The sequence below is a fragment of the Chionomys nivalis genome, chromosome 11 (assembly GCF_950005125.1).
Source record: "Chionomys nivalis chromosome 11, mChiNiv1.1, whole genome shotgun sequence".
Taxonomy (NCBI): Eukaryota; Metazoa; Chordata; class Mammalia; order Rodentia; family Cricetidae; genus Chionomys; species Chionomys nivalis.
In genome coordinates this window covers 20,309,400-20,332,460 of record NC_080096.1, presented here as the reverse complement: position 1 = coordinate 20,332,460, position 23,061 = coordinate 20,309,400, and the positions used below count along the sequence as shown (strand labels likewise).

At 46.0% G+C, this 23,061-nt stretch overlaps 1 protein-coding gene across 3 annotated transcripts in view; it reads right to left on the bottom strand.

Moving 5' to 3' along the window:
* Positions 1–22,821, bottom strand: part of Gmeb1 (glucocorticoid modulatory element binding protein 1) — a 37,868-nt gene extending 15,047 nt beyond the window's left edge. The window contains exons 1-5 of one of the 3 annotated variants that reach the window (XM_057785236.1): positions 22,711–22,821; positions 12,100–12,257; positions 7,836–7,918; positions 5,242–5,366; positions 1,877–1,980 (exon numbers count right to left, since the gene is read on the bottom strand). In XM_057785236.1, coding sequence (XP_057641219.1) covers positions 1,877–1,980; positions 5,242–5,366; positions 7,836–7,918; positions 12,100–12,227 — 440 coding nt within the window. In that variant the 5' untranslated portion in view covers positions 12,228–12,257; positions 22,711–22,821. Of the gene's footprint in view, positions 1–1,876; positions 1,981–5,241; positions 5,367–7,835; positions 7,919–12,099; positions 12,258–12,447; positions 12,500–22,710 lie in introns of those variants that run through there. The other 2 variants (XM_057785237.1, XM_057785238.1) reach the window with 2 other exon arrangements.
* Between the last annotated feature and the right edge of the window lie 240 nt (positions 22,822–23,061).

Below are 23,061 nucleotides of genomic sequence, written 5' to 3'. Positions count from 1 at the left end.
GTTCTTGTAACAAGAGCAATGAGGCCCTACTATTACAGACCATGAGCAAAACCAGGAAGCATTTTAAATTTTAATTCTAGTACAACTCTATGTCACCCTGTCACTTGGTTTTCACTAACAGATCTCTAGGCAGTCTTTTTTTTTTGGGGGGGGGGAGTTCAAGACAGGGTTTCTCTGTAGCTTTGGAGCCTGTCCTGGAACTAGCTCTTGTAGATCAGGCTGGCCTCGAACTCATAGAGATCCGCCTGCCTCTGCCTCCCGAGTGCTAGGATTAAAGATGTGCGCCACCACCTCCCAGGTGCAGTCTCAGTCCTTTAAGCATTAGTGGGGAAACTGGCACATGCTCGAATTCCTGGGCAGATGAAACAAGAACAAAACAGAAGCCGGACTGTGGTGGCGCACGCCTTTAATCCCAGCACTTGGGAGGCAGAGGCAGGCGGATCTCTGTGAGTTCGAGACCAGCCTGGTCTACAGAGCTAGTTCCAGGACAGGCTCCAAAACCACAGAGAAACCCTGTCTCGAAAAACCAAAAAAAAAAAAAAAAAAAAAAAAAAAAAAAGAACAAAACAGAAAGGAAAGGCAATCCTCTCAAATCCTCACCTGTAACGAACCCAGGGCCTGGGGTCTGCAGAGAATGTGTCGCCACCACAGAGAAACTGTCCCAATGGAAGCAGCCCCTTGTCTGTGTTTGGCTTCCACATTCCACACAGGGTCTCTTTATAGAGACCAGATTGGTTATGTCATCCAGCTTGACCTTAAACTTGAGATCCTCCTGCCTCTGCCTCCCATGTGCTGAAATTAAAGGTGCCACCACACCTGGCTGGACATTTTTAATTCTTGACCTTAAAATTTTTGTTTTTGGGGGCTGGAGAGGTGGCTCAGAGCTTACGAGCACTGGCTGCTCTTCCAGGGGAGCTGGGTTCAAATCCCAGTACCCACATGGCAGCTCACAACCATCTGTGACACCCATGGCAAAACACCAATGCACACAAAATAAAAATAAAAAAAGGTTTTGTGTTTTTGTTTTTATAATTATATGTATATGGGTGCTTTGCCTGCATGTATGTCTGTGTACTGTGTGTACATCTGGTTTCCATGAAGGTTAGAAGAGGGTGTTGGATTCCCCTGGAACTAGAGTTACAGATGATTGAGAGCTGCCATGTGGGTGCTGGAAACAACCCAGAACCTCTAGTAGGGCAGCAAGAACTCATTTCTCCAGTTCTAGGTTTTACATTTAATTTTTTTTCTATCAGTAGGTGACCATTCAAGGCATACTAATTAATGTATTCAACATGGAAAACTACAATGGTAAACTTGATGGAGCAAAAGTTAGGGTGGATGAGAGCTATTCCACATGCTGACATCTGTTTCTTAGATAGTGACGGCAAAGACGGCAAACATCATGCAGTGCTTCTACTTTAACAGAGTACCCCAGGATCCGTCAGGCATGGCTGTCACACTTACTCAGCACCCAGCTTTGCTCTCTCTATGTGAGGATGACAGGGAGGACTATTAGCTCCTCGGAGCTCCTCTGCCAAGAAAGGACATCAGTACCCTAAGTCAGGCATGCTGGTGTCTTTGCTACATGGCAAGTTCTGGGCCAGAATTAAATGAGACTCAAAAACTAAAAAGAAAGAATGAAAAATCTAATGCAGACACTGGGCAGAGGTAACAAGTTTGAGTTAATAGTTAGAGGTCACGGGGTATAATTCAGTGGTAGGGTGTTTGCGTAGCATGCACAAGGCCCTGGATTCCGTCCCTAGTGTCACAAAGTTAAAAACCAAAAGATTAAGGACAAGTTGACGAAGGTCAAATGGTGTAGAAGATTCTACCCTAAGTGCATCATTGAGACGCACGTGATGTCACCAGCACTCACCTGAGCATGATGCCACCTAGACGAATGGCTCTCTTCCAGTCCTTCAGAGTGGACTTGCCAGCCAGATGGACAAAATGCTTGGGGCTGATCAATTGATCATTGAACTAAAGGAAGAAAGAAAAATCCAAAGTAGTCCAGTGTCAACTTAGATAGGTCAACAAGGAAAGAATGAAATGTCACTTGCTACACACAAAAACCCCCGGACAATTTCACAAGCCGTATCAGGGTCACTCAGCCTGCTGTCCCATGGAACCAAACATTATCCTTCTCTGAGTACCTCCCGTTTCCTAGGATAAAGCTACAGCGGATGAGGATGAGAAAGAACCGTGCTAAAAGTATCTACAAATCCACCTAGATTCTGAAGCAGGGGACTGGGCCTAGTGCTCGAGAGGCTGGTCAAGTCACTGAAGAAATCAAAGTAGTGCTAAAGATGGGTGAGCCAGGGAGATGACTCGTCCGTAAAAGCACTATTTGTGCAAGACTACAGACTGACTTCCATCCCAGAAATCACCTAAAAACTGGAGGCTGTGAACTGCATCTGTAGTTCCAGCACTCTTACTGTGAGATGGAAGTCAGAAGACTCCCTGGGAAGATGGAAGACTGGTTAGCCTGGAATACTCAGTACAGCAGCAGAATCAAACACACACACACACACAAGACCCTTTTGAAGGTTTATTTTTATCTTATGTATATGGGTGTTTTGCCTGCACATGTGTCTTCATCACACATAAACAATGCCCACACAGGCCTGAAAGAGGCAACAGATTCCCCTGGAACTGGAGCTACAGACTGGTTCTGAGCAGCCATATAGGTGCTGGGAACTAAACCCAGGTCCTCTGGAGGGGCAGCCAGTCATTTTAACCACTGCACCATTTCTCCAGTCCCTATCTCACAGAGATCCGCCTGCCTCTGCCTCCTAGGTGCTGTCATTAAAGGCGTGCGCCACCATACCTTTTGGTTTTGGTTTTTTTGTTTGTTTGTTTTTATTTATTCATTTATTATGTATACAATATTCTGTCTGTGTGTATGCCTGCAGGCCAGAAGAGGGCACCAGACCCCATTACAGATGGTTGTGAGCCACCATGTGGTTGCTGGGAATTGAACTCAGGACCTTTGGAAGAGCAGGCAATGCTCTTAACCTCTGAGCCATCTCTCCAACCCCCCTTTTGGTTTTTTTTTTTTTTTTTTTTTTTTTTTTGGTTTTTCGAGACAGGGTTTCTCTGTGGCTTTGGAGCCTGTCCTGGAACTACCTCTTGTAGACCAGGCTAGTCTCGAACTCACAGAGATTCACCTGCCTCTGCCTCCCAAGTGCTGGGATTAAAGGCGTGCGCCACCACCGCCCGGCCCCTTTTGGGTTTTTTGAGACACTCCATCACCTCTTGGTCTCAAACTTAAATCAATCCTACTGTCTCCACGCGAGAGTTACAGTAGTTACTACTACTCATTCTTATCAACAACAATTCTGATTAAGGTCTATTATGATGCATACCAGTTCAAGGCATGTTTCTGAGACAAGTTTCTTTGTGTAGCTCCAGCTGTCCTGGAACTCACTTCATAGACTAGGCAGGCCTCAAGCTCAGAGATTTGCCTGATGTGGGATGCCCTTCTGTATTCTATGAATATGTTTCATTACCATTGGTTAATAAAGAAGCTGATTTGGCCGACAGCCAGGCAGAAGAGAGCCAGGTAGGAAATCCAAGTAAAGATACAGGGAAAAAGAAGGTGGAGTCTGGGAGACACCAGGAGTCACTGAAGGCATAAGATGCCAAAGCATTACCGGTAAGTCACAGGTGTCCATGGTAATACAGATTAATAGAAATGGATAAATTTAAGTTGTAAGAGCTAGTTAATAATAAGCCTGAGCTGATAGGCCAAACACTTTGTAACTAATATTAAGCCTCAGAGCAGTTATTCGGGAACTGGTGGGTGGGAGAAAAACTCTGCCTCCCAAATGCTGAATTAAAGGTGTACACCGCAATGCCCAGCAAGGCTCTGAAATCTTAATTGTTAAATAACTTGCTCAAAATCACATGGCTAAGAAGAGATAAAGAAGGGTTCTGGCCACTTATTCATTTACTTGTTGAACAAGTACTTAAGGAACACTGTTGTATAGCAGGCACCACAGCCAGTCCTTGTCATGCCAAGGTTCTGCCACCACCAACAAGGCATCATATTATGTACCAGGTTTATTTTGGTGAATACGAATAATGTTCTGTGCTTGCACAAGACTCATGTTCCAGTGGAACTAGAGCCAGGCCCATTTTATTTCAAAATCCTTATGTTTCTACTGTGACAGCATAAGAGAAAACTGCGGGGACAGGAAGATGGCCCAGGAGATGAAGGTATTTGGTGCCTGTAGGAAGTGGCAAGTGAAGTCGCCGGGAATGTGCATCTTTGTTGTTGCTGTTTCAAGACAGGGCTTCTCTGTGTAGTCCTGGCTATCCTGGAACTCCCTCTGTAGACCAGGCTGCTCTTGCCTCTGCCTCTCAAGTCCTGGGATTAAAGGTACGCACCACTTTACCTGGCTGGGGATGTGTATTTGACACGGGCACAGCCATGCCAAGAAAGCTCAGTTCTCAGACCATGGCACAATTGGCAAAACCTTTACCCACATGGCTCAGGATCACAAGTCCAAGTGCTTATAAATAATTGATCAGTGTGAGCACAGACAAATGCAGGTTCCTCCTCCCAGATGTCTACACCTACAGAGACCCACTACCAAGACTACCTAACCTTGCTCTCTGCTGTATGTAAAATACGCTAAGATTCCAGGTAGCAGTTAAAGAATCCCACCGGACCCCAGCTTTACTGTACATGTGGCTGTCCTTTCTTCACTCCCTCGAAGCCCCTAGCCAAGGTTCTAACCCAAGTTATGTAGGAGAGGCAGCTGCCAAGCCTGACAAGCAGAGTTCAATCACAGAAGAATCTGCATGGTGAAAGGAGAGAACAGACTGCTGCAAGCTCCCTTTGCCCTTGGCATGGGTGCCACGCAAAATAACTAAGTAAATGTTTAAAATTAATTAATTAATTAAGGACAAGCTGAGCGGTGGTGGCGCACACCTTTAATCCCAGCATTTGGGAGGCAGAGGCAGGAGGATCTCTGCAAGTTCGAGGCCAGCCTGGTCTACAAGAGCTAGTTCCAGGACAGACCCCAAAGCCACAGAGAAACCCTGTCTCGAAAAACCAAAAAATAAACAAACAAAAGCAAAATTAAAGATGAAAACAACTGCAAAACAAAAAGCTGCGGATTGAAGCCGGAAGGACAGTTCCGAGTCAGAGCGCTTGCCCCCGTGTTCCAGACCCCAGATCAGAAGCTGGTCTGGTGAGAGACGCGACTGAGGTGAATGCTCCAGCGAGACAGTCACCTTGACACACTTCACATTTATTCCTGGACACACAAACTTCTTCCAGAGCAGGATGGCTTTACTCTCTCCACAGGTTATAGGGTAGGCAATTTCCATATCCTCGTTTGCTTCTATGCTGCTTGCATCTGAAAATAGAAAAAGCAATCCACTATTTACTGAACAATTCTTTCCTAAACTTAAATTCCAAACGTACAGTTTTCAGGTCCCTCTTAAGCCATATTTTTATTTATTTATTTAGGATGCGGTCTCATGTAGCTCAGGCTGGCCTTAAACTCAGTATACAGTAATGATGACCTCAGATTACTGATGCTTGCATTCTACCAACTGAGCTAGATTCCCACCACTAACAGGGCACTCTTCAAAATAATAGTAATAATTTAAAAAAAATTAAAAATTCATATTTTATGAGTATGGGTGTTTTACCTGCATGCAAGTCTGTACACCAATTGTTTGCCTGATGCCTGAGGAAGAGAGCCTGGGTCCCCTGCAACTGCAGTCGTTCTTGAGGGTTGTGGGCTCTCCTGAGTGCTGGGACTCTAAGCCAGGGCCTTGTAGCAAACAAACAGTCTCAACCACTTAGGGATCTCTCCAGCCCCAGGGTCGGATGTTTGACATAACAGCTGTGTCTTACCAAGCTACCAATGTGTTAATTTTTGTTAATTTAAAAATATTATTTATTCTTATTGTTTTCTTATTCTTATTCTCTTTTTGTTAATTTAAAAATATTATTTATTCTTATTGTTGAGGGCATGCTCTGGAGATCAGAGGACAGCTCTGTAGGGTGTTTCCTTCTTCCACCTTTATGTAGCTTCTGGGGATTGAAATGCTGCAGGCTTGCCTGCTTACATAGCAAGTAATTTCATTTGCTAAACCATGTCTCTCTCACAGTCTTTTGTTTTGCATGTTCTCGAGGATTAAACCCAGGACATTATACATGCCAGTTAAGTGCTGCACCACTGAGCATATGGCCAGCCCTACCATCACCCTTCACATGTGCTAATACCATATTGCTTTTATTTGCTTTTTGAGACAGTTTCAAACTGCCATGAACTTTTTATGTAGTCAAGGATGGTCTTGAACTCCTGATCTTCCTTTTAAATAGTATTTTTTTGTGCATTGGTATTTTGCCTGCAGGTATGTCTGTGTGAGGGTGTCAGATTCTCTAGGACTGGAATTACAGACAGAGCTGTCATAAGGGTACCGGGAATTGAACCTGGGTCCTATAAAAGAGCAGCCAGTACTCTTAACCACTGAGCCATCTTTCCAGCCCCCGAACTCCTGATCTTGCTGCCGCTAGTTCCAAAGTGCCAGGATTATAGGCACAAGACAACACACCCAGTACTTTAGGTCTTACTATCTTGTGAGATGGTAATTACTTCCTACGTTTTACACATTTTACATATAAATGTACAGGCTTCAAAAGATAAGTGAGAGCCAGTTGGTGGTGACACACGCCTTTAATCCCAGTATTCGGGAGGCAAAAAAAAAAAAAAAAAAAAAAAAAAAAAAAAAAAACCCACAGGTCTATCTCTGAATTGAGGCCAGCCTGGTCCACAAAGTGAGTTCCAGGGCAGGCTCTGAAACCCTGTCTCAAAAAACCAAACAAAAACAAACAAACAAACGAAACAAAACAAAACAAAACAACAGTGAGTTCCCAAGAACACAGAGTGAAAAGATTAGTTTAGTCTCTAAATTTCCATTCACTGACAATTTCCCAGTCGATACATTACTTCTTTAGTCTTCAGCTGCAAGGATCACCTAATGAAAACATATCAATCTAAAAGCTCCTGTTTCTTTGAGTTTATTTTTTAAGGCATGGACTTACATTAGAGCCCAACCTCTAACACAATCTTCCTGTCTCAGCCTCCCAACTGTTGGGATTACAGGTATGCCACTTCACCGTACTCAGTGAGGAGGGGGTGGAGGTGGGAAGGATGACTAAGGCTTCTAAGTCTTTGCACAGGTCAGGCAAGCATTTTGCTACAGGGTTTATGCCTCCAATCTTCTGGCCTTGAACTTGCTCTGGAGTGCACCTAGGGTTTTTTGTTTTATTTTAATTTTAATTCCCCCCCAATGGTACTCAGGGATCCCACATTGAGACTCAATCTAAACATTTTATCCCACCTTTCTTGGTACAATTTTAATAGATGAAAACTTTTCTTTTTGGTTACTGTAACATATTGATAGTAAGTGACCAAGTGACAGGTCTACCATGTTTTAATTGGTTGGTTATTTTTATTTTTTTTTTTGAGACAGTTTTTCTATGTAGTGCTGGCTGTACTGGAGCCTGGAACTCAGAGATAGGTTGGTCTCTGCCTCTTGTGTGCTGGTATTAAAGGTGTGCGCCACCATGCCTGGCAAATCGGCCATCTTCACCACCAGTGTCAGTAGGTACACTGCATTGGTAGGGACAGAAAACAAGGCACAAAAGGGCAGAAATCATAGGCTGGGGGCACAACTCAGTAGTGGAGCATCAGCCTTGCTGGACAAGATTCCAAGTTCCATTCCCAGAAATGTAAAAACAAAAACATACAGAAACTCTCAATCAGCATGCTGAAGTCAAAGGCACTGGATAGAATGGCAGAAAGACTCACCAATTCCTTCTTCAATTTTGTGTATCGTGTGTGCTTCCACGGCTACAACTGCTGCGTTGTTCTCTGACCCAGCATCATAAATCCTGTTGTAAAAGTGTCCATCGGTAAACAAACTACACAAATCATGAAAAAATTAATATTCACAGCACGGAGTTAAGATATTTGTTTGTCATCTATCCCAAAAGGAGTGAAGTAAATGTATTCTATCACACCACCTCAGTACTATGACAAGTTTCCCACTGTACTAAACTCCAAAAGGTCCAGAAACACTTACTGCCAGGAAAACGAAACAATTCACCTCACCCCAAGTAAACTAATATTTGCTACGTGTACACCTTTGCTACTGCATTACAGACTTTTTCCTTGATAATTTTAATACAAAACACTTTTAATAATTTGTTTATTTGTATTTTCTGTACATTGGTGTTTTGCTTGCATGTTTGTAAGGGTGTTGGAGCCCCTGTAACAGAAGTTACAGACAGTTGTGAGCTGGGAATTGAACCTGGATCCTCTTAAAGAACGGTCAGTGCTCTTAACCCTAAGCCATCTCTCCAGCCCTTTCTTTTTTTAATTTTTAACTTTTTTTTCTTTTTTTTTTTTCTGGTTTTTTGAGACAGAATTTTCTCTATGTATCTCTGGCTGTCCCGGAACTCACTCTGTATACCAGGCTGGCCTCAAACTCATAGGAATCTGAAAAGTTTTTACACCCCAATAAATTTCTCCGCCATCGCAATAACACAAATCAGACCAAATCAAACCGAATTAGAAAAAGCCCAGGTTTAATGGTTACCAGTGCTCCCAGGGGGAGACCAGAAAACCATGTGTTAGGTCTCTGGGGGACAATTTAAATACCCTGTGGGAGTGGTTTTGAGCCTCTCTGGGGAGGGGGTCACCGTTTGGCGGGATTATTCTGAGGTGGAGTCTGGACTGAGGCAACTCCCAGAGAAAGGGGCTTATAAAATGGAATTTTCCACCAAACAGTCCAAACTCCTTGGATACATGGATGGCTGGGGTGAAGCCCCAACCCAAACAAGATCTACCTGCTTCTGCTTCCCTGAGTGCTAGGATTAAAGGCATATGCCACCACCCTCTGGCTTCTTTAATAACTTTAAAGATTTATGTTACTTTTGTGTATAAAGTCACGTGATTGCGGGGGCTGGAGAGATGGCTCAGAGGTTAAGAGCATTGCCTGCTCTTCCAAAGGTCCTGAGTTCAATTCCCAGCAACCACATGGTGGCTCACAACCATCTGTAATGGGGTCTGGTGCCCTCTGCTGGCCTGCAGGCATACACACAGACAGAATATTGCATACATAATAAATAAATAAATAAACATTTTTTAAAAAAGTCATGTGATTGCTTGTATATACACACACACACACTTGTGTGTGTGTGTGTGTGTAAGTGCGCGTGTGTGTGTGCCTAGAAGAACAGCAGGAAAGTAAAGAATGGTGACAAAATCTTGGCACCTCCATTTCTTCTGAGAACTCTAAATATGTTATAGTGGGTTGGCGGTGGTGCACGCCTTTAATCCCAGCACTCAGGAGGCCGAGGCAGGGGGATCTCTGTGAGTTCATGGCCAGCCTAGTTCCAGAAGAGGCGCCAAAGCTACAGAGAAACCCTATCTTGAAAACCAAAACCTAAATAAATAAATAAATAAATAAATAAATGTATGTTATGTAACATGAATTCTAATTGTTTTTTTGTTTGTTTGTTTTTGTTTTGTTTTGTTTTGTTTTTCGTGACAGATTTTCTCTTTGGATTTAGCTTTGGAGCCTGTCCTGGAACTCACCTGTAGACCAGTTTGGTCTTGAATTCACAGAGATCTGCCTACCTCTTGAACACTGGGATTAAAGGCATGCACCACCACTGCCCTGCTCTAATTATTCTTTTTTTTTTTTTTTTGGGGGGGGTTTTCGAGACAGGGTTTCTCTGTGGTTTTGGAGCCTGTCCTGGAACTAGGTCTGTAGACCAGGCTGGTCTCGAACTCACAGAGATCCGCCTGCCTCTGCCTCTCGAGTGCTGGGATTAAAGGCGTGCGCCACCACCGCCCGGCTCTAATTATTCTTAATAAAAATCCAGAGTCAGATATTAGGAGGTAAAAGCTGGGAAATAAGAGAAGCAGAGCAGCCAGCCACTAAAGAGTCCTTTTACCTCTTACCAATGCTCAGACCAAAGTGGTAATCCTGTCCTCCTCAGATTGCATCTTCTAACTTCATCTCCAAACTGCACAGCTTTTTGTCTCCTCCTGCCTTACTTCCCTCTCCCCGCCCAGCTATATTCCTTCCTGTCTCCACCTCCTTAGCACTGGAATTAAAGGTGTGTGACTCCTAGGTACTGGGACTAAAGGTGTGAGCCAATACCGCCTGGCTTTTAGTGTCAGAGCTTTGCACTCTGATCTTCAGGCAACTTTATTTGTTATCACTGCAATGTTATAAAAAGGGACTTATTTGAAAAATTATTAAGCATTTAGCGATGGCTTTATTTTATTTGAGATGCTGGAGATGCAACTCAGGGCCTTCTGCATACCAAAGAAATACTGAGCCACTGGGTGACATTTCCAGAAGATTCTTGTAGTTACTGGGTCTTTTCACTGGACTTTTGTTTGTTTTGAGATTGTGCTTCATGTAGTTCAGGCTGGTCTCAAATTCGCTATATTAAGTATAAAAGTATCTAAACCAAAACGAACAAAAAAGCCGGGCTGGAGAGATGGCTCAGTGGTTAAGAGCATTGCCTGCTCTTCCAAAGGTCCTGAGTTCAATTCCTGGCAACCACATGGTGGCTCACAACCATCTGTAATGGGGTCTGGTGCCCTCTTCTGGCCTGCAGGCATACACAGAGACAGAATACTGTATACATAATAAATAAATAAATATTAAAAAAAAAAAAAAAGCTGGGCCGTGAGTTCCAGAACATCGTCTCTGTGCACACATGGGAAGACTGTTCCAATCTACCTTCACTGCCTAATGCATTCCAGCACTCGGGAGGCAGAGGCAGGCAGATCTCTGTGAGTTCAAGGCCAGCCTGGTCCACAAGAGCTAGTTCCAGGACGGGCACCAAAGCTACAGAGAAACCCTGTCTTGAAAAACCAAAAAAAAAAAGATTACCCTTTAAAGTCAGGAAGGGCAACACATGAGAAGCACCGAGAAGGCTGAGGCAGAAGAATAGTTAAACTCAAGTCCACCCTGGGCTGTATAACAAGACCTTGTTTTAAAAAGGAAAGAAAAACAGATGGACACACTTTTTCTCCCCCACCCAAAACAGAGTTTCTCTGTTGTATCCCTGGCTGTCCTAAAACTCACTCTATAGACCAGGATGCCCTGGAACCCAAGAGATCCACCTCCCTCTGCCTCCCAAGTGCTGGGATTAAAGACGTGCAACACCACTGACCTGTTTGAAAGAAAAACTTAAATTTTACCTTTTAGGGCTATCCTATAGCATAGCTCGGTGGTATATGACCTGTGCATGAGCGAGGCCCCAGGTTTGATTCTGGACATTGCGGAAGCATTTTAGTCAACGTTCCTTTCTAGCTGATAGTGAGCTCTGAACTCACAGGCCACTCAACCCTGCCCGTCTTCACGACGTAAGGTTCCACACTTACATGCACTTTTGTTTTATAGCTAGACTGCAAGCTTCACGCTGGCGAGGACCTTGTGTTTTACTTCTTCTAATGCTGCGGTAACGCATCATCATGGTGTGGATAGATACTTGGGACAGACTAAGCTTGAGCATTTGCTGACCCATGCAAGTTTTAGAGTTTATGGTAGAAATGATTTTGGAGGTGCCTTGTTTTGTCTCTCAGTCAACACTGCATTTGAGAAATATGCACATGGGCCCTGGGCTAAACAATGTGGACAGAGAAGATGAGGGAGCCATGGAACTCACCCCCAGAGAGCTCACACTGTAAAGACAGAGGGACACTAGGGAACCGCTGCTGTAGTAAGTAGTGAATGGCAGCTTGACATGGCTGTGCACATCTGTAATCCTGGTCATTGGGAAGAAAAGGCAGAAAGATCAGGTATTCAAGGCTACCCTTGCAACACAGGAAGTTTGAGGCAAGCCTGGGTTACATGAGACCATCTCAAAAATTACAAAAATAAAAATAAATAAATAAAGCAAAAGCCCTAAGAAGGCAGAGGGATCTTATCACCAGCTCTGACTGATCTGAGTGCTCATGGCGTACTAAAACCCTGCACAGTTCTTATTTCCCATATTTACTCTCCCAATAATACATTTTCAGAACGTCCAAATCTCTCTCCACTTACCCTTGCTGCACAGGCTGTAACTGCAAGATCACTTGGGTTTTAGTGTCTTCAGGGTTCTCCCCTTCATTTCCTTCAGTGGGTACCACAACCACATCTCCCACTGGGACACTCACTTCCGCATTAGCCATCTTTCACATGAAGTCAGCTAGCTGGGGCTGCTGTGAGAAACAAGAAGCGTGAGTAACTTCATCTTGAAAGGCACAACTGCAGGAAGGGAGTGCCGAGACAACAAACAGCTCTGAGCACCCTGGACTCATCATCCTCTGCGAAGAACGAGGCCTGAGAGGGGGCTGACAGGACTGGCACAGGCTCCTACTCCTAGTGTGCTTCGCAGTCCATGTGACTCACCCAGTCGTTTGCCAGAGCCAACTCTACCAGCTCAGACCTGATTGTACATCTCCTCTCCTCTCACGTTTACAGGCATCAGATGGGCGGCTTGGGATTGCAGCACTGGGATCACACACGGCACTGAGGTTAAGAGCACTAGAATTTAAGGTTTTGTTGTTTAGGGTCTTCTTTGTTTTGTTTTTGAGTCATGGTCTCACTATGAAATGCTGTCTGACCTGGAACTCAGTATGTAGACCAGGCTGGCCTTAAACTCAAAGATGAGCCTGCCTCTCTCTCCTGCTTTTGGGATCAAAGGTCTTTGTGGGTTTTGCTGTTGTTGTTCTTTTGGTTTTTCAAGACAGGATTTCTCTGTGTGACAGTCCTGGATGTCCTGGAACTCACCCTGTAGACCAGGCTGGCCTCGAAGGAACCCCTGGCCTGCTGAGTGCTGGAATTAAAGGCGTGTGCCACCCCTCCCCCACCCCCTGGTTTGTTTTAGTTTTGAGAAGGGAATATCAATAAATAGTCCAGGCTGGCTTCAACTTGCTGATCCTCCACCTCTGCCTCCCAAGTGCTGGCATTACAAGCATGCACCACACCTGGCTTGTTTTTTCTGTAGATTGATTTACAACATAGACAGGTTCCATCCCAAAGAATGGGCCCTAAAAAGTAGGAATCGTACCTATTTTAAGTGCAAGTAGCAGTTACAGATCAACTATGTATTACATACAGTGCTCTATCCTTTATAAATATACATATCTGAGTTCAGCTGCATAGCTGTTAATAAATGCTGAATTTACTATACAATCTCTAAGACCTTTTTTTCCTTCCTCCCTCCCTCTCTTTCTTAGGATGTGTGTGTGTGTGTGTGTGTGTGTGTGTGTGTGTGTGTGTATGCCTGTCCTGGAACTTGCTCTATAGACCATACTGGGCTCAAACTCAGAGATCCTGCTGCTGGGATTAAAGATATGGACTACCACCAAGAGGCCAAGAACTTTTCTTTCTTTCTGAAGCCCAGTCTAGTCTCAAACTCAAAGCAATCCTTCTGCCTCAGCTTCAGTGAGCTGAAATTATAGGGTGTGAGTCACCAAGTCTGGTTCTAAGAACTTTATGTTCTTGTTTTATTTTTAGAGATGGAGTCTCAAATGGCTGACTTGGAACTTGCTCTGGAGCTGAGAATGACCTTCAACTTCTGATCTTCCTGTTTGCACCAGGAATAATGGGACTAAGGTGTACACCTTAGTACACGCCTGCAAGGGTCCCAGGAATGTCTCAGCTCTTCAGAGAGAATGGAGATGACCTTGTCTGACAGCTCCTTGCAGAGTTACTGAGGAAACCATAACCAAGTGCCATGAGCTCCTTCAATCTAAAATACTAAGCCAATCATTTTTACTGTTGTTGTTTGTATGTTTATGCACATGCCAAGGCACACAAGTAGACATCAGTCAGACGACAACTTCCAGGAGTCAGACTGGGCTTCAGAAAAAAAGAAAAGTTCTTGGCCTCTTGGTGGTAGTCCATATCGTTAATCCCAGCAGCAGATCTCCTTCCACCATGGGTCATCAGGCATGCGTGGCAAGCACTTTTACCTATTTCGCTATCTTGCCGTCCCCACTGTCCCACTCTTTATGAAAACACAGACAGTCTCAGGACAGCCTGCAGCTGTTAGCCTTTAGAGTTCAGGAAAATTGATTTTTTTTCAGTGCTAGGGACGCAACTCAAAGCCTTGTGTTTGGTGGTAAGCTCCCTAACATCCGAGCTTACCCAGAGCTGTGTGTGCAATCCTTTACACTATCCAGTTGAAAAAAAGGGGCCAGGAGCTGTGGCTCACACAATAACCCAACACTTGGGAGGCTGAAGCAGGGAATTATGGGGCATTTGAATTCACCTTGAGCTACACAAACTGAAGGCCAGCCTGCCTTAAAGAAAAAAGTCACTTGCCAGGTAGTGGTGGGACACGCCTTTAAACCCAGCACTCAGGAGGCAGAGGAGGGAGAATCTCTGTGAGCTCAGGCCAGCCTGGTCTACAGAGTTCCAGGACAGGCTTCAAAGCTACAGAGAAACTCTCTCTCAAAAAGCCAAAAAAAAAAAAAAAAAAAAATCACACCGGGCAGTGGCGGCACACGCCTTTAATCCCAGCACTTGGGAGGCAGAGGCAGGCGGATCTCTGTGAGTTCGAGACCAGCCTGGTCTACAAGAGCTAGTTCCAGGACAGGCTCCAAAACCACAGAGAAACCCTGTCTCGAAAAACCAAAAAAAAAAAAAAAAAAAATCACTATAGCGCGTACAAGAAAAGATACTGAACTTACTAAATGAATATGGGTAAACATGTGAAGGCAAGCAGGAGACAGCCATGTTGACTGTAGATGCACACTGGAAAGTGTAGCTGGCAGCCAGAGACTCAAGTCACTCTTCAGCTCTGCCAGCCTTGAAAATAGACATACGTAATGTGGTGCCCAGAGTGGACCTCACTGGCCTAGGCGTACTCCAGCTTACTCTCCGACCGTGTCAGTCACTCAGGTACTCTGAACACACACTAGCGTGCTACCAGGGCTCTAAGGTTTTCTGTTCTCTAAGCATCTTTGTCCCTAATGTTCTGTTCACTACTCCAGGAAGCATCACTGCACTTTTTTCTTTTTTAAATTTATTTATTATGTATACACTGTTTTGGCATGTATACCTGCAGGCCAGAAGAAGGCACCATATCTCATTACAGATGGTTGTGAGTCACCATGTGGTTGCTGGGAATTGAACTCAGGACCTCTGGAAGAGCAGCCAGTGCTCTTAACCTCTGAGCCATCTCTACAGCCCCATCATCAAGCTTTCTTTTCAGAATTTCCCCCCAAATATAGGCTGTCACTCCCTCCTGTTCTTAGACACTGTCCTTCACTGCAGTTCCCCATGCAGACCTTGACAACCATAGCTAGTGTTCCTTATTGTTTATTTGCTCTGTGTTCTGCACGGGTCCGTGGACATGTGACCAAGTGTTTACAACTGAACTATAACCCACAGCTCTGAGTTCCTTCCTTGGTTTTTTGAAACAGGGTCTCTCTATGTAGCCCTGGCTGTCCTGTAATTCAATCTGTAAAACAGAATTTAAGAGATCCCCTTGCCTCTGACTCCCAAGTGCTGAGATTATAGGCGTGTACAACACTCAGATTGTTCTTGGTTTCTCAAGACAAAGTCTTGTCATGTAGCTCAGGCTAGCATCAAATTTCGGCCTCTGATTAGCAGGTGAATGCCATCAGTCAGTGCTTAGGCACTGTTTATCTAAACATCTTTGTGACCCAGTCACTCTCCTCAGATACGACACTGATAGATAGGTTGATTCCATCACTTTTGCATACATATATGACCTAATCAAATTTCTTCATATCTGGCTTTTAATCCCATTCAATTTTTTAAAGAATTCTATATTCCTGCATTTATCAGCCTCTACTACATTAAACTGAACCATATTTTCTCAAACCCACTCCTAGATTTCCTACTTCCCTAAGTGATATTATCCTCTGCACATTTTCAAAACGAGGGAACTCAGGAGTTATTTTTGCCTCCTCCTTCTAAACCCAATGAGCCACAACCCTATCCAGTCTACAGTGCATGTGCTCCTCCCATACCCCATCTGTGCAGTCAACACCGTATCTGGCTGCCACACTGCTACCTGGGTTTTCCCGGCTCCTTTCCCATAGCCTAACCTTTGGTCTTGGATTCCTAAAATTCATTCCCACATAGCAACCAAAGTGATCCTACTAAAGGCCACGGGCCACATCACCTCTTAAAAATGTCTCAGTGTATTCCTGCTGCTGTGAAATAAAGCGTGAGCTCTTTAATGTGGCCTCCTCACAGCCGACACACTGGGGCTGTCACTGTTCTCCAGTTCTCAAACGTGCAACATTCCCGGACCGAGCCTTTGAATTTGCTTTCTGTCCCCAGGATTCTTTCCCTTCCTGTGGGCTAGTCTCTGTTAACTTCTGAAGCATCACTTCCTTGGAAAGGTCTTCCAATGGCTTCCATCACTAAGTTTGAGCTTATGCTCCTTTTCCATCATGCATTTTTTGCGTGGGGGGGGTTTGCTGAGGATTAAGGTGAAGTCTCTTCTGCTTATATAAGCACAGGCTGTTTTCCCACAGGTGTGGTTCTGCTGTGTTCACCAGGCTGGCCTCTTAATTTGTGGGTCAAAATGATCTCCTGCCACAGCCTCCACAGTGGTTGGAATTATAGGTTACTAATTTTGGGGAGTGACTTGGGATGGCCTTGAAAAATCACTATGCTAGTCCTGTGGTGTGATGGTATATGCCTTTACCCCAGCACTCGGCAGGCAGAGGCAGGCGGATCGCTGTGAGTTTGAGGCCAGCCTGGTCTACAAGAGCTAGTTCCAGGACAGGCTCTAAAGCTACAGAGAAATACTGTCTAAAAAAAAGAAAAAAGAAAAAAAAAGGAAAAAGAAAAAAGAAAATCGCCGGGCGGTGGTGGCGCACGCCTTTAATCACAGCACTCGGGAGGCAGAGGCAGGCGGATCTCTGTGAGTTCGAGACCAGCCTGGTCTACAAGAGCTAGTTCCAGGACAGGCTCCAAAGCCACAGAGAAACCCTGTCTCGAAAAACCAAAAAAAAAAAAAAAAAAAAGAAAAAAAAAGAAAAGAAAAAAGAAAATCACTATGTCACTAAGAATGATCTTGAACTCTTGATCCTCCTGCCTCCACTGTGCCCAGCTATACATGCGGAAATCGTAGCCTCTTGAAAGTCTGAAGTAGGGCCGAAGAGATTATCATCAGTTAAAAGTCCTTGTTGATTTTGTAGAGGACCCAGGTTGGATTTCCAACCCACATGGGGGCTCACAACACTTTAACTCCAGTTCCATGGGGTCTGATGCACTCCTGACCTCCCTTGGCACACATGGTACACATTCATATATGGAGGCAAAACACTCATGCATAAAAAATAAAACAAGCCGGGCTGTGGTGGTGCACGTCTTTAATCCCAGTACTTGGGAGACAGAGGCAGGTGGATCTTCTGTGAATTCCAGGCTAGCCTTGTCTCTAGAGCGAGTTCCAGGACAGGCTCCAAAACTACACAGAGAAACCCTGTTTCACTGTGAGTTCGAGGCCAGGAGGCAGAGAGGCAGGTGGATCTTCTGTGAATTCCAGGCTAGCCTTGTCTCTAGAGCGAGTTCCAGGACAGGCTCCAAAACTACACAGAGAAGCCCTGTTTCACTGTGAGTTCGAGGCCAGGCTGGTGTACAAGAACTAGTTCCAGGATAGGCACCAAAGCTATAGAGAAACCCTGTCTCGAAAAACCAAAAAAAAAAAAAAAAAAAAGAAACCCTGTTTCAAAAAAAACCTAAATAAACAAACCAAATCTTTTTGTTTTGTCTTGGTTTTTTTGAGACAGGGTCTCACTATGTAGCTTTGGCAAGTCTGAAATCCACTAGATCAGATTGGTGTAAAGTAAATCACTCCCATCCCCCCATACCTCCCCACACAGGGGTGAGGCCACACTGTGAGAGAGATCACACACCTGGCTGTCCTGTGTAGACCAAGCTGGCTTCAAACTCAGAGATCCTCCTGCCTCTGCCTCCCTAGTGCTAGGACTAAATGCATATACCATCACACAGGACTAAGAATCTTGTAAATCTTGAAAAAAAAGATAAACAAACAAAACATATGCTTTTAGTAACAGAGAAGAGAGTCCACACCAACACTGTGATTCATAGTTTTTTAGTAAATGAAGTTTAGGTTCAGTATTTCTCATTACCTCAAGCTATCACATTCCTAGTGAGCAACCCCAAACCAAGAGCACACTACCACTACCTGGCTAACTGCAAGGTCATCTCTGTAAGCCATGTAAACAGAAAACTGCCCCTTGTTTGTAACAGCACAGACTCCTGAGACAAGGTGAGCGAGCTAATCCCATGGGTGTTTCACAGAAGAGGCCTTGCAATCACTACCCTTTATGAAATCCAAGTGTGTGCTCTGCAATTCTCCGAGAACACACAAAAACATGAGAAAATTTTGTTAACCCTTAGTCAATTTATGCGGAAAGAAGCATTGCAAGGGGTGGACAGCTCAGGGCAGAGGCTTGGTGTAAATGTGGCTTTCAACCTGCAGCAGAGTTTCTCTGCTTTGGTTTCGGTTTGGCTTTTTTTTTTTTTTGGTAGGGAGGAGGGGGTTTTGAGACAGGGTTTCTCTGTGTAGCTTTGGAGCCTGTCCTGGAACTCACTCTGGAGACCAGGCTGGCCTCGAACTCAGAAATCCACCTGCCTCTGCCTCCCGAGTGCTGGGAACAAAGGTGTGTGCCATCACTGCTGGGCTTGGTTTGGGGTTTGGGTTTCATGCAGTCAAGGCTGGCCTCAAACTCACTGTATAGCAGAGGATGGCCGTAAACTACTGATCCTGCCCAGCTTCTACCTCCCAAGCTCAGGAACCCCCACACTCAAGTTACTTGGGGGTTTTTGTTTGCATCAAGAGGCTTGAATTTTCAATCCTCCTGGCCCAGCCTACAGAGAGCTGGATTTACAGACAGGCGCTAATGGGCTGCTGCTCTGTTGATATTTTCAAGACAGAAAAAAAAAAAAAAAAAAAACTCTTGAAAGGTCCTTGCCCTGTCATATCTATAGATCTCGTTCATATAAGAGATCCAACGCCATAAAAATCCTGACGTCCATTCACACACACACACACACACACACACACACCCTCCCAACATTATGCACAAGTAATAAATTTAAAAATTTGAGCCGGGCGGTGGTGGCACACGCCTTTAATCCCAGCACTCAGGAGGCAGAGGCAAGCGGATCTCTGTGAGTTCAAGACCAGCCTGGCCTACAAGAGCTAGTTCCAGGACAGGCTCCAAAGCCACAGAGAAACCCTGTCTCGAAAAACAAAAACAAAACAAAAAAAAAAATTTAAAAATTTGAAAGCGGGCATGTCTATAAACCAGCACTTTGGGAGCAGAAGGGTCAGGGATTCAAGGTCACCCTCAGTTAGGTAAGGAGACTGAGGATATATGAAATTTTTGTCCCCAAAAAAGGGAGGAGGAATGCCTGGTGAAGTAGCTCAGCAGGTAAAGGCGATTGTTGCCAAACCTGAAAACCTGAGTTTCATCTTTAGGGTACACATAGTGGAAGGACAGAATCTGAAAGACCCAAATAAATCCAGACCCCTCTAGCAGAAAAAAATATAGCCAAAAATCTAAGCAGGAAGAGAAGAATCAAAAATCTAGATTAGCTGGTTCTGTGACTCCGTTTCAGGAACTAGCTGAAGATAAAGTTAGATTACAATCTTGAGAATAATCTTGAGAAGCAGAGTGATTATCACTGGTATTTTCAGAATTTTTCAATGACCACTGGTACTTTTGGAATTTTCCGATGACGCCCTCCCTACCCCCTCTGGATTATTGGATTATGGTTTCTTCCCTTAAATACTCCTTCTCCCAGCTACTAGGGGTCAAACTCTCTACCCCTGCTTGGGAAATGAGTTTCAGTCCCAGTGCACTGGTTCCTGTCCTGTCAATAAACCTCATGTGATTGCAGCAAGAACGGTCTCTCGTGAGTTCCTGGGGGTTTGTGTTATCTCAAGACTTGATTGAGAGTCTCCCCGCTCCGGGGGTCTTTCAAATCAAATCCTGTGTTGTCCTCTGACCTCCACAAGTACATACCTACTGTCATATACACATACATATAATTTTTTTTTTTTTGAGACAGGGGCTCACTGTTGTAGCTCCGGCTGTCTTGGAACTTACTCCATAGAGCAGGTTGGCTTAGAATTGTTTTGGGTTAAGCCGGGCGGTGGTGGCACACGCCTTTAATCCCAGCACTTGGGAGGCAGAGGAAGGTGAATCTCTGTGAGTTGGAGACCAGCCTGGTCTATAAGAGCTAGTTCCAGGACAGGCTCCAAAGCCACAGAGAAACCCTGTCTCGAAAAAACAAAAAACAACAACAACAACAACAAAAAAGAATTGTTTTGGGTTTTGACACAAGGTAGTCCTGGCTATCCTGAAATCTGTGTGGACCAGGGTGGCCTCGAACTCAAGATATTTGCCTGCCTTTGCCACTCAATTGCTGAAATTAAAGGCATGAGCCACCAATATCTGGCTTTTTTTTTTTTGAGATAGGGTCTCATTACATAGTCCTGCCTCTGCCTCCCAGACAATGCTAGGCAGTTGTGTATGCTTTTTGAAACTGGGGCTCGCCGGGCGGTGGTGGCGCACGCCTTTAATCCCAGCACTCGGGAGGCAGAGGCAGGCGGATCTCTGTGAGTTAGAGACCAGCGTGGTCTACAAGAGCTAGTTCCAGGACAGGCTCCAAAACCACTGAGAAACCCTGTCTCGAAAAACCAAAAAAAAAAAAAAAAAAGAAAAAAAACTGGGGCTCACTGTATCCAACCTTAGCTTTGCACTCAATCGGTGGCCCAGCCTGGACTTGAACTTTAGGCAGTCCTGTCTCAGGTGCTCACGTGCTTGAATCATAGGCACAAGATCTACAGGTTTATGTGCCTGTCTTTCTTTTTTTTTTCTTCCTTGGCATCTCACCTTGTAACCCTGGTTTGTCTGGAACTTGCTATGTAACCCAGATATACACAAAGAAAAAAAAAAAAACCCAAGCCGGGCGGTGGTGGCGCAAGCCTTTAATCCCAGCACTGGGGAGGCAGAGGCAGGTGGATCTCTGTGAGTTCGAGGCCAGCCTGGTCTACAAGAGCTAGTTCCGGGACAGGCACCAAAGCTATAGAGAAACCTTGTCTCGAAAAAAAAAAAAAAAAAAAAACCCAAAAACTCACAGATCCACCTGTTCTGCCTTCTGGTGCTGGGATTAAAGGTGTGTACCATCACTGCTGTATGAAAACAAATAAAAGAACCCCAAAATAAACAAAAAGAAATCTCCCAAGATCCAACTTTATTACTTATGGAAAAATTCATTAAATCCAGTCCTTTGTTATGCACATAACAGTTGAGCCAGAGTGACCTCGGATACAATAAACACAAGAGGATTACACAGAACCACCATGCAGGAAGTATCCAGAAGAAATGAAGCTTTATATAAACCAGACTGGAGACTTCTAATGTAGGTGTTTGGAGGAATCAATAGATACGTTTTTTTAAAGTCATCCCTCAAGACTCTAAGGAACCAAAATTAGGGCCCAACCTAACCCAATGAAGCCTAGGGGAGCTTGGAAAACCAATGGGCTTGATCACGTGCACATGGAAAACAAGTTATTATAGGGCTGAAAAATTAAGAGCAGGCCCAAGCCCTTAAGAAAACGTTCCCTACATAATACTAGCCAAGTCAAGGAGGCTGGGCCGATGGAAAGTCTCCAGATATGGAGGAAACCCCTACTTCCTGGTTCTATTTGACATCCTGACAGGTCTCCTTTTGAGAATTCAGGGTTCCCCTGCTTCTTGGACAGCCAAGCCTTCCTCCCTCTGATTCCTAGGTCAAGACCCTCGGGGAAGATTCTGCCCTCATTTCTGTTCCCTCAATTAGAGGACACCTGGCCAATTCCCCTGTCATTTCTGAAAGCAAGGGGTACCCTCTTCCCGGTAATTACCTCCTCCCCACCCGCCTAACCATAGGTTTCCCTCGTCTCCCGGAGCAGAGGACCACCCTGCTCTCGATCTAGCCACCGGAGATACTCCAGTCTGCAGTCCTCGGGTGGACCCCTCTCCTTCCCACTGCCCCTCATCTTGGGAAGGGCGCTCGAGAAGGACCTGGCTCCTTCTCCCTTGGTCCGGGTGCCGAGGCCTCTTCCCTCCGGCGAAGGCTGGCTCGTAATCCCCACACTCAGCCCACCCACACCCCCTTCCCGGCACGCCGCCCCTCCCCCGGGCACGACCCAGGCCTGACCCAGCTCCTCCGCGCAAGGCCCGAGCTCGCAGACCCCGCCTTTGGGGGGGTACCCCGGCTCCCCCGGCCCCTCCGCGAGGACTTCCGGGCTCCTCGGTCCGGGGGCGCCGAGTCTCCCCCGACGCCCCCACCCCCACCCCGCCCGGCAAGCGGCTCGAAGGGCCGGGAGCCCAAGGCCCTGCCGGCCACGCTGGGGGCGGCCCGGCTGCTCGGGCGGACCCAGCGACAGCGTCCCCCCACCCCCCCGCGGCGCCGCGACGTCCGCTCGCTCCCCGGCGGCGGCGGCGGCACGCACAGGGCGTGGGGAGGCGCCCGCGGAGGCAGCAGCCCCCCGCCCCCTGCGCGCCCGCCCGCCCTCGCCGGCCGCCGCGCGGCCCCCGCGCCCGCCCCCCCCGCCCCCAACCCTCGCCGCGCCCGCGCCGCGCGCCCACCCCTCCCCCTCCTCACCGTCTCCGTCGGGCGGGCGGGCGGCGAGCGGCCAGGGCGGGCGGGCGACGGAGCATGCGCACAAGCCGCCACGGCTGCCGCCGCCACCGCCGCCGCCAAGCCGGGCTCCAACACTTCCGGCCGCCGCCGCAGCTGAGCTGGCGCCTTAAAGGGAACGCGTCCCTATTGCGGGCCTCTCGTGGGATGCACGCCTCACCGGAGCGTTTTGGGCGGTTCGTGAGCTGAGGCCTTTGGCTGTTGTAAGGCAGTGGTGGAGAGATCGCGGGAGATCCTTGGGACCGACTAAGGCTAAGACGCAAAGGTCAACTCGTCTTGACTCTTGTGGAGGGATAGGGTTTTTTCTCTCCCAAA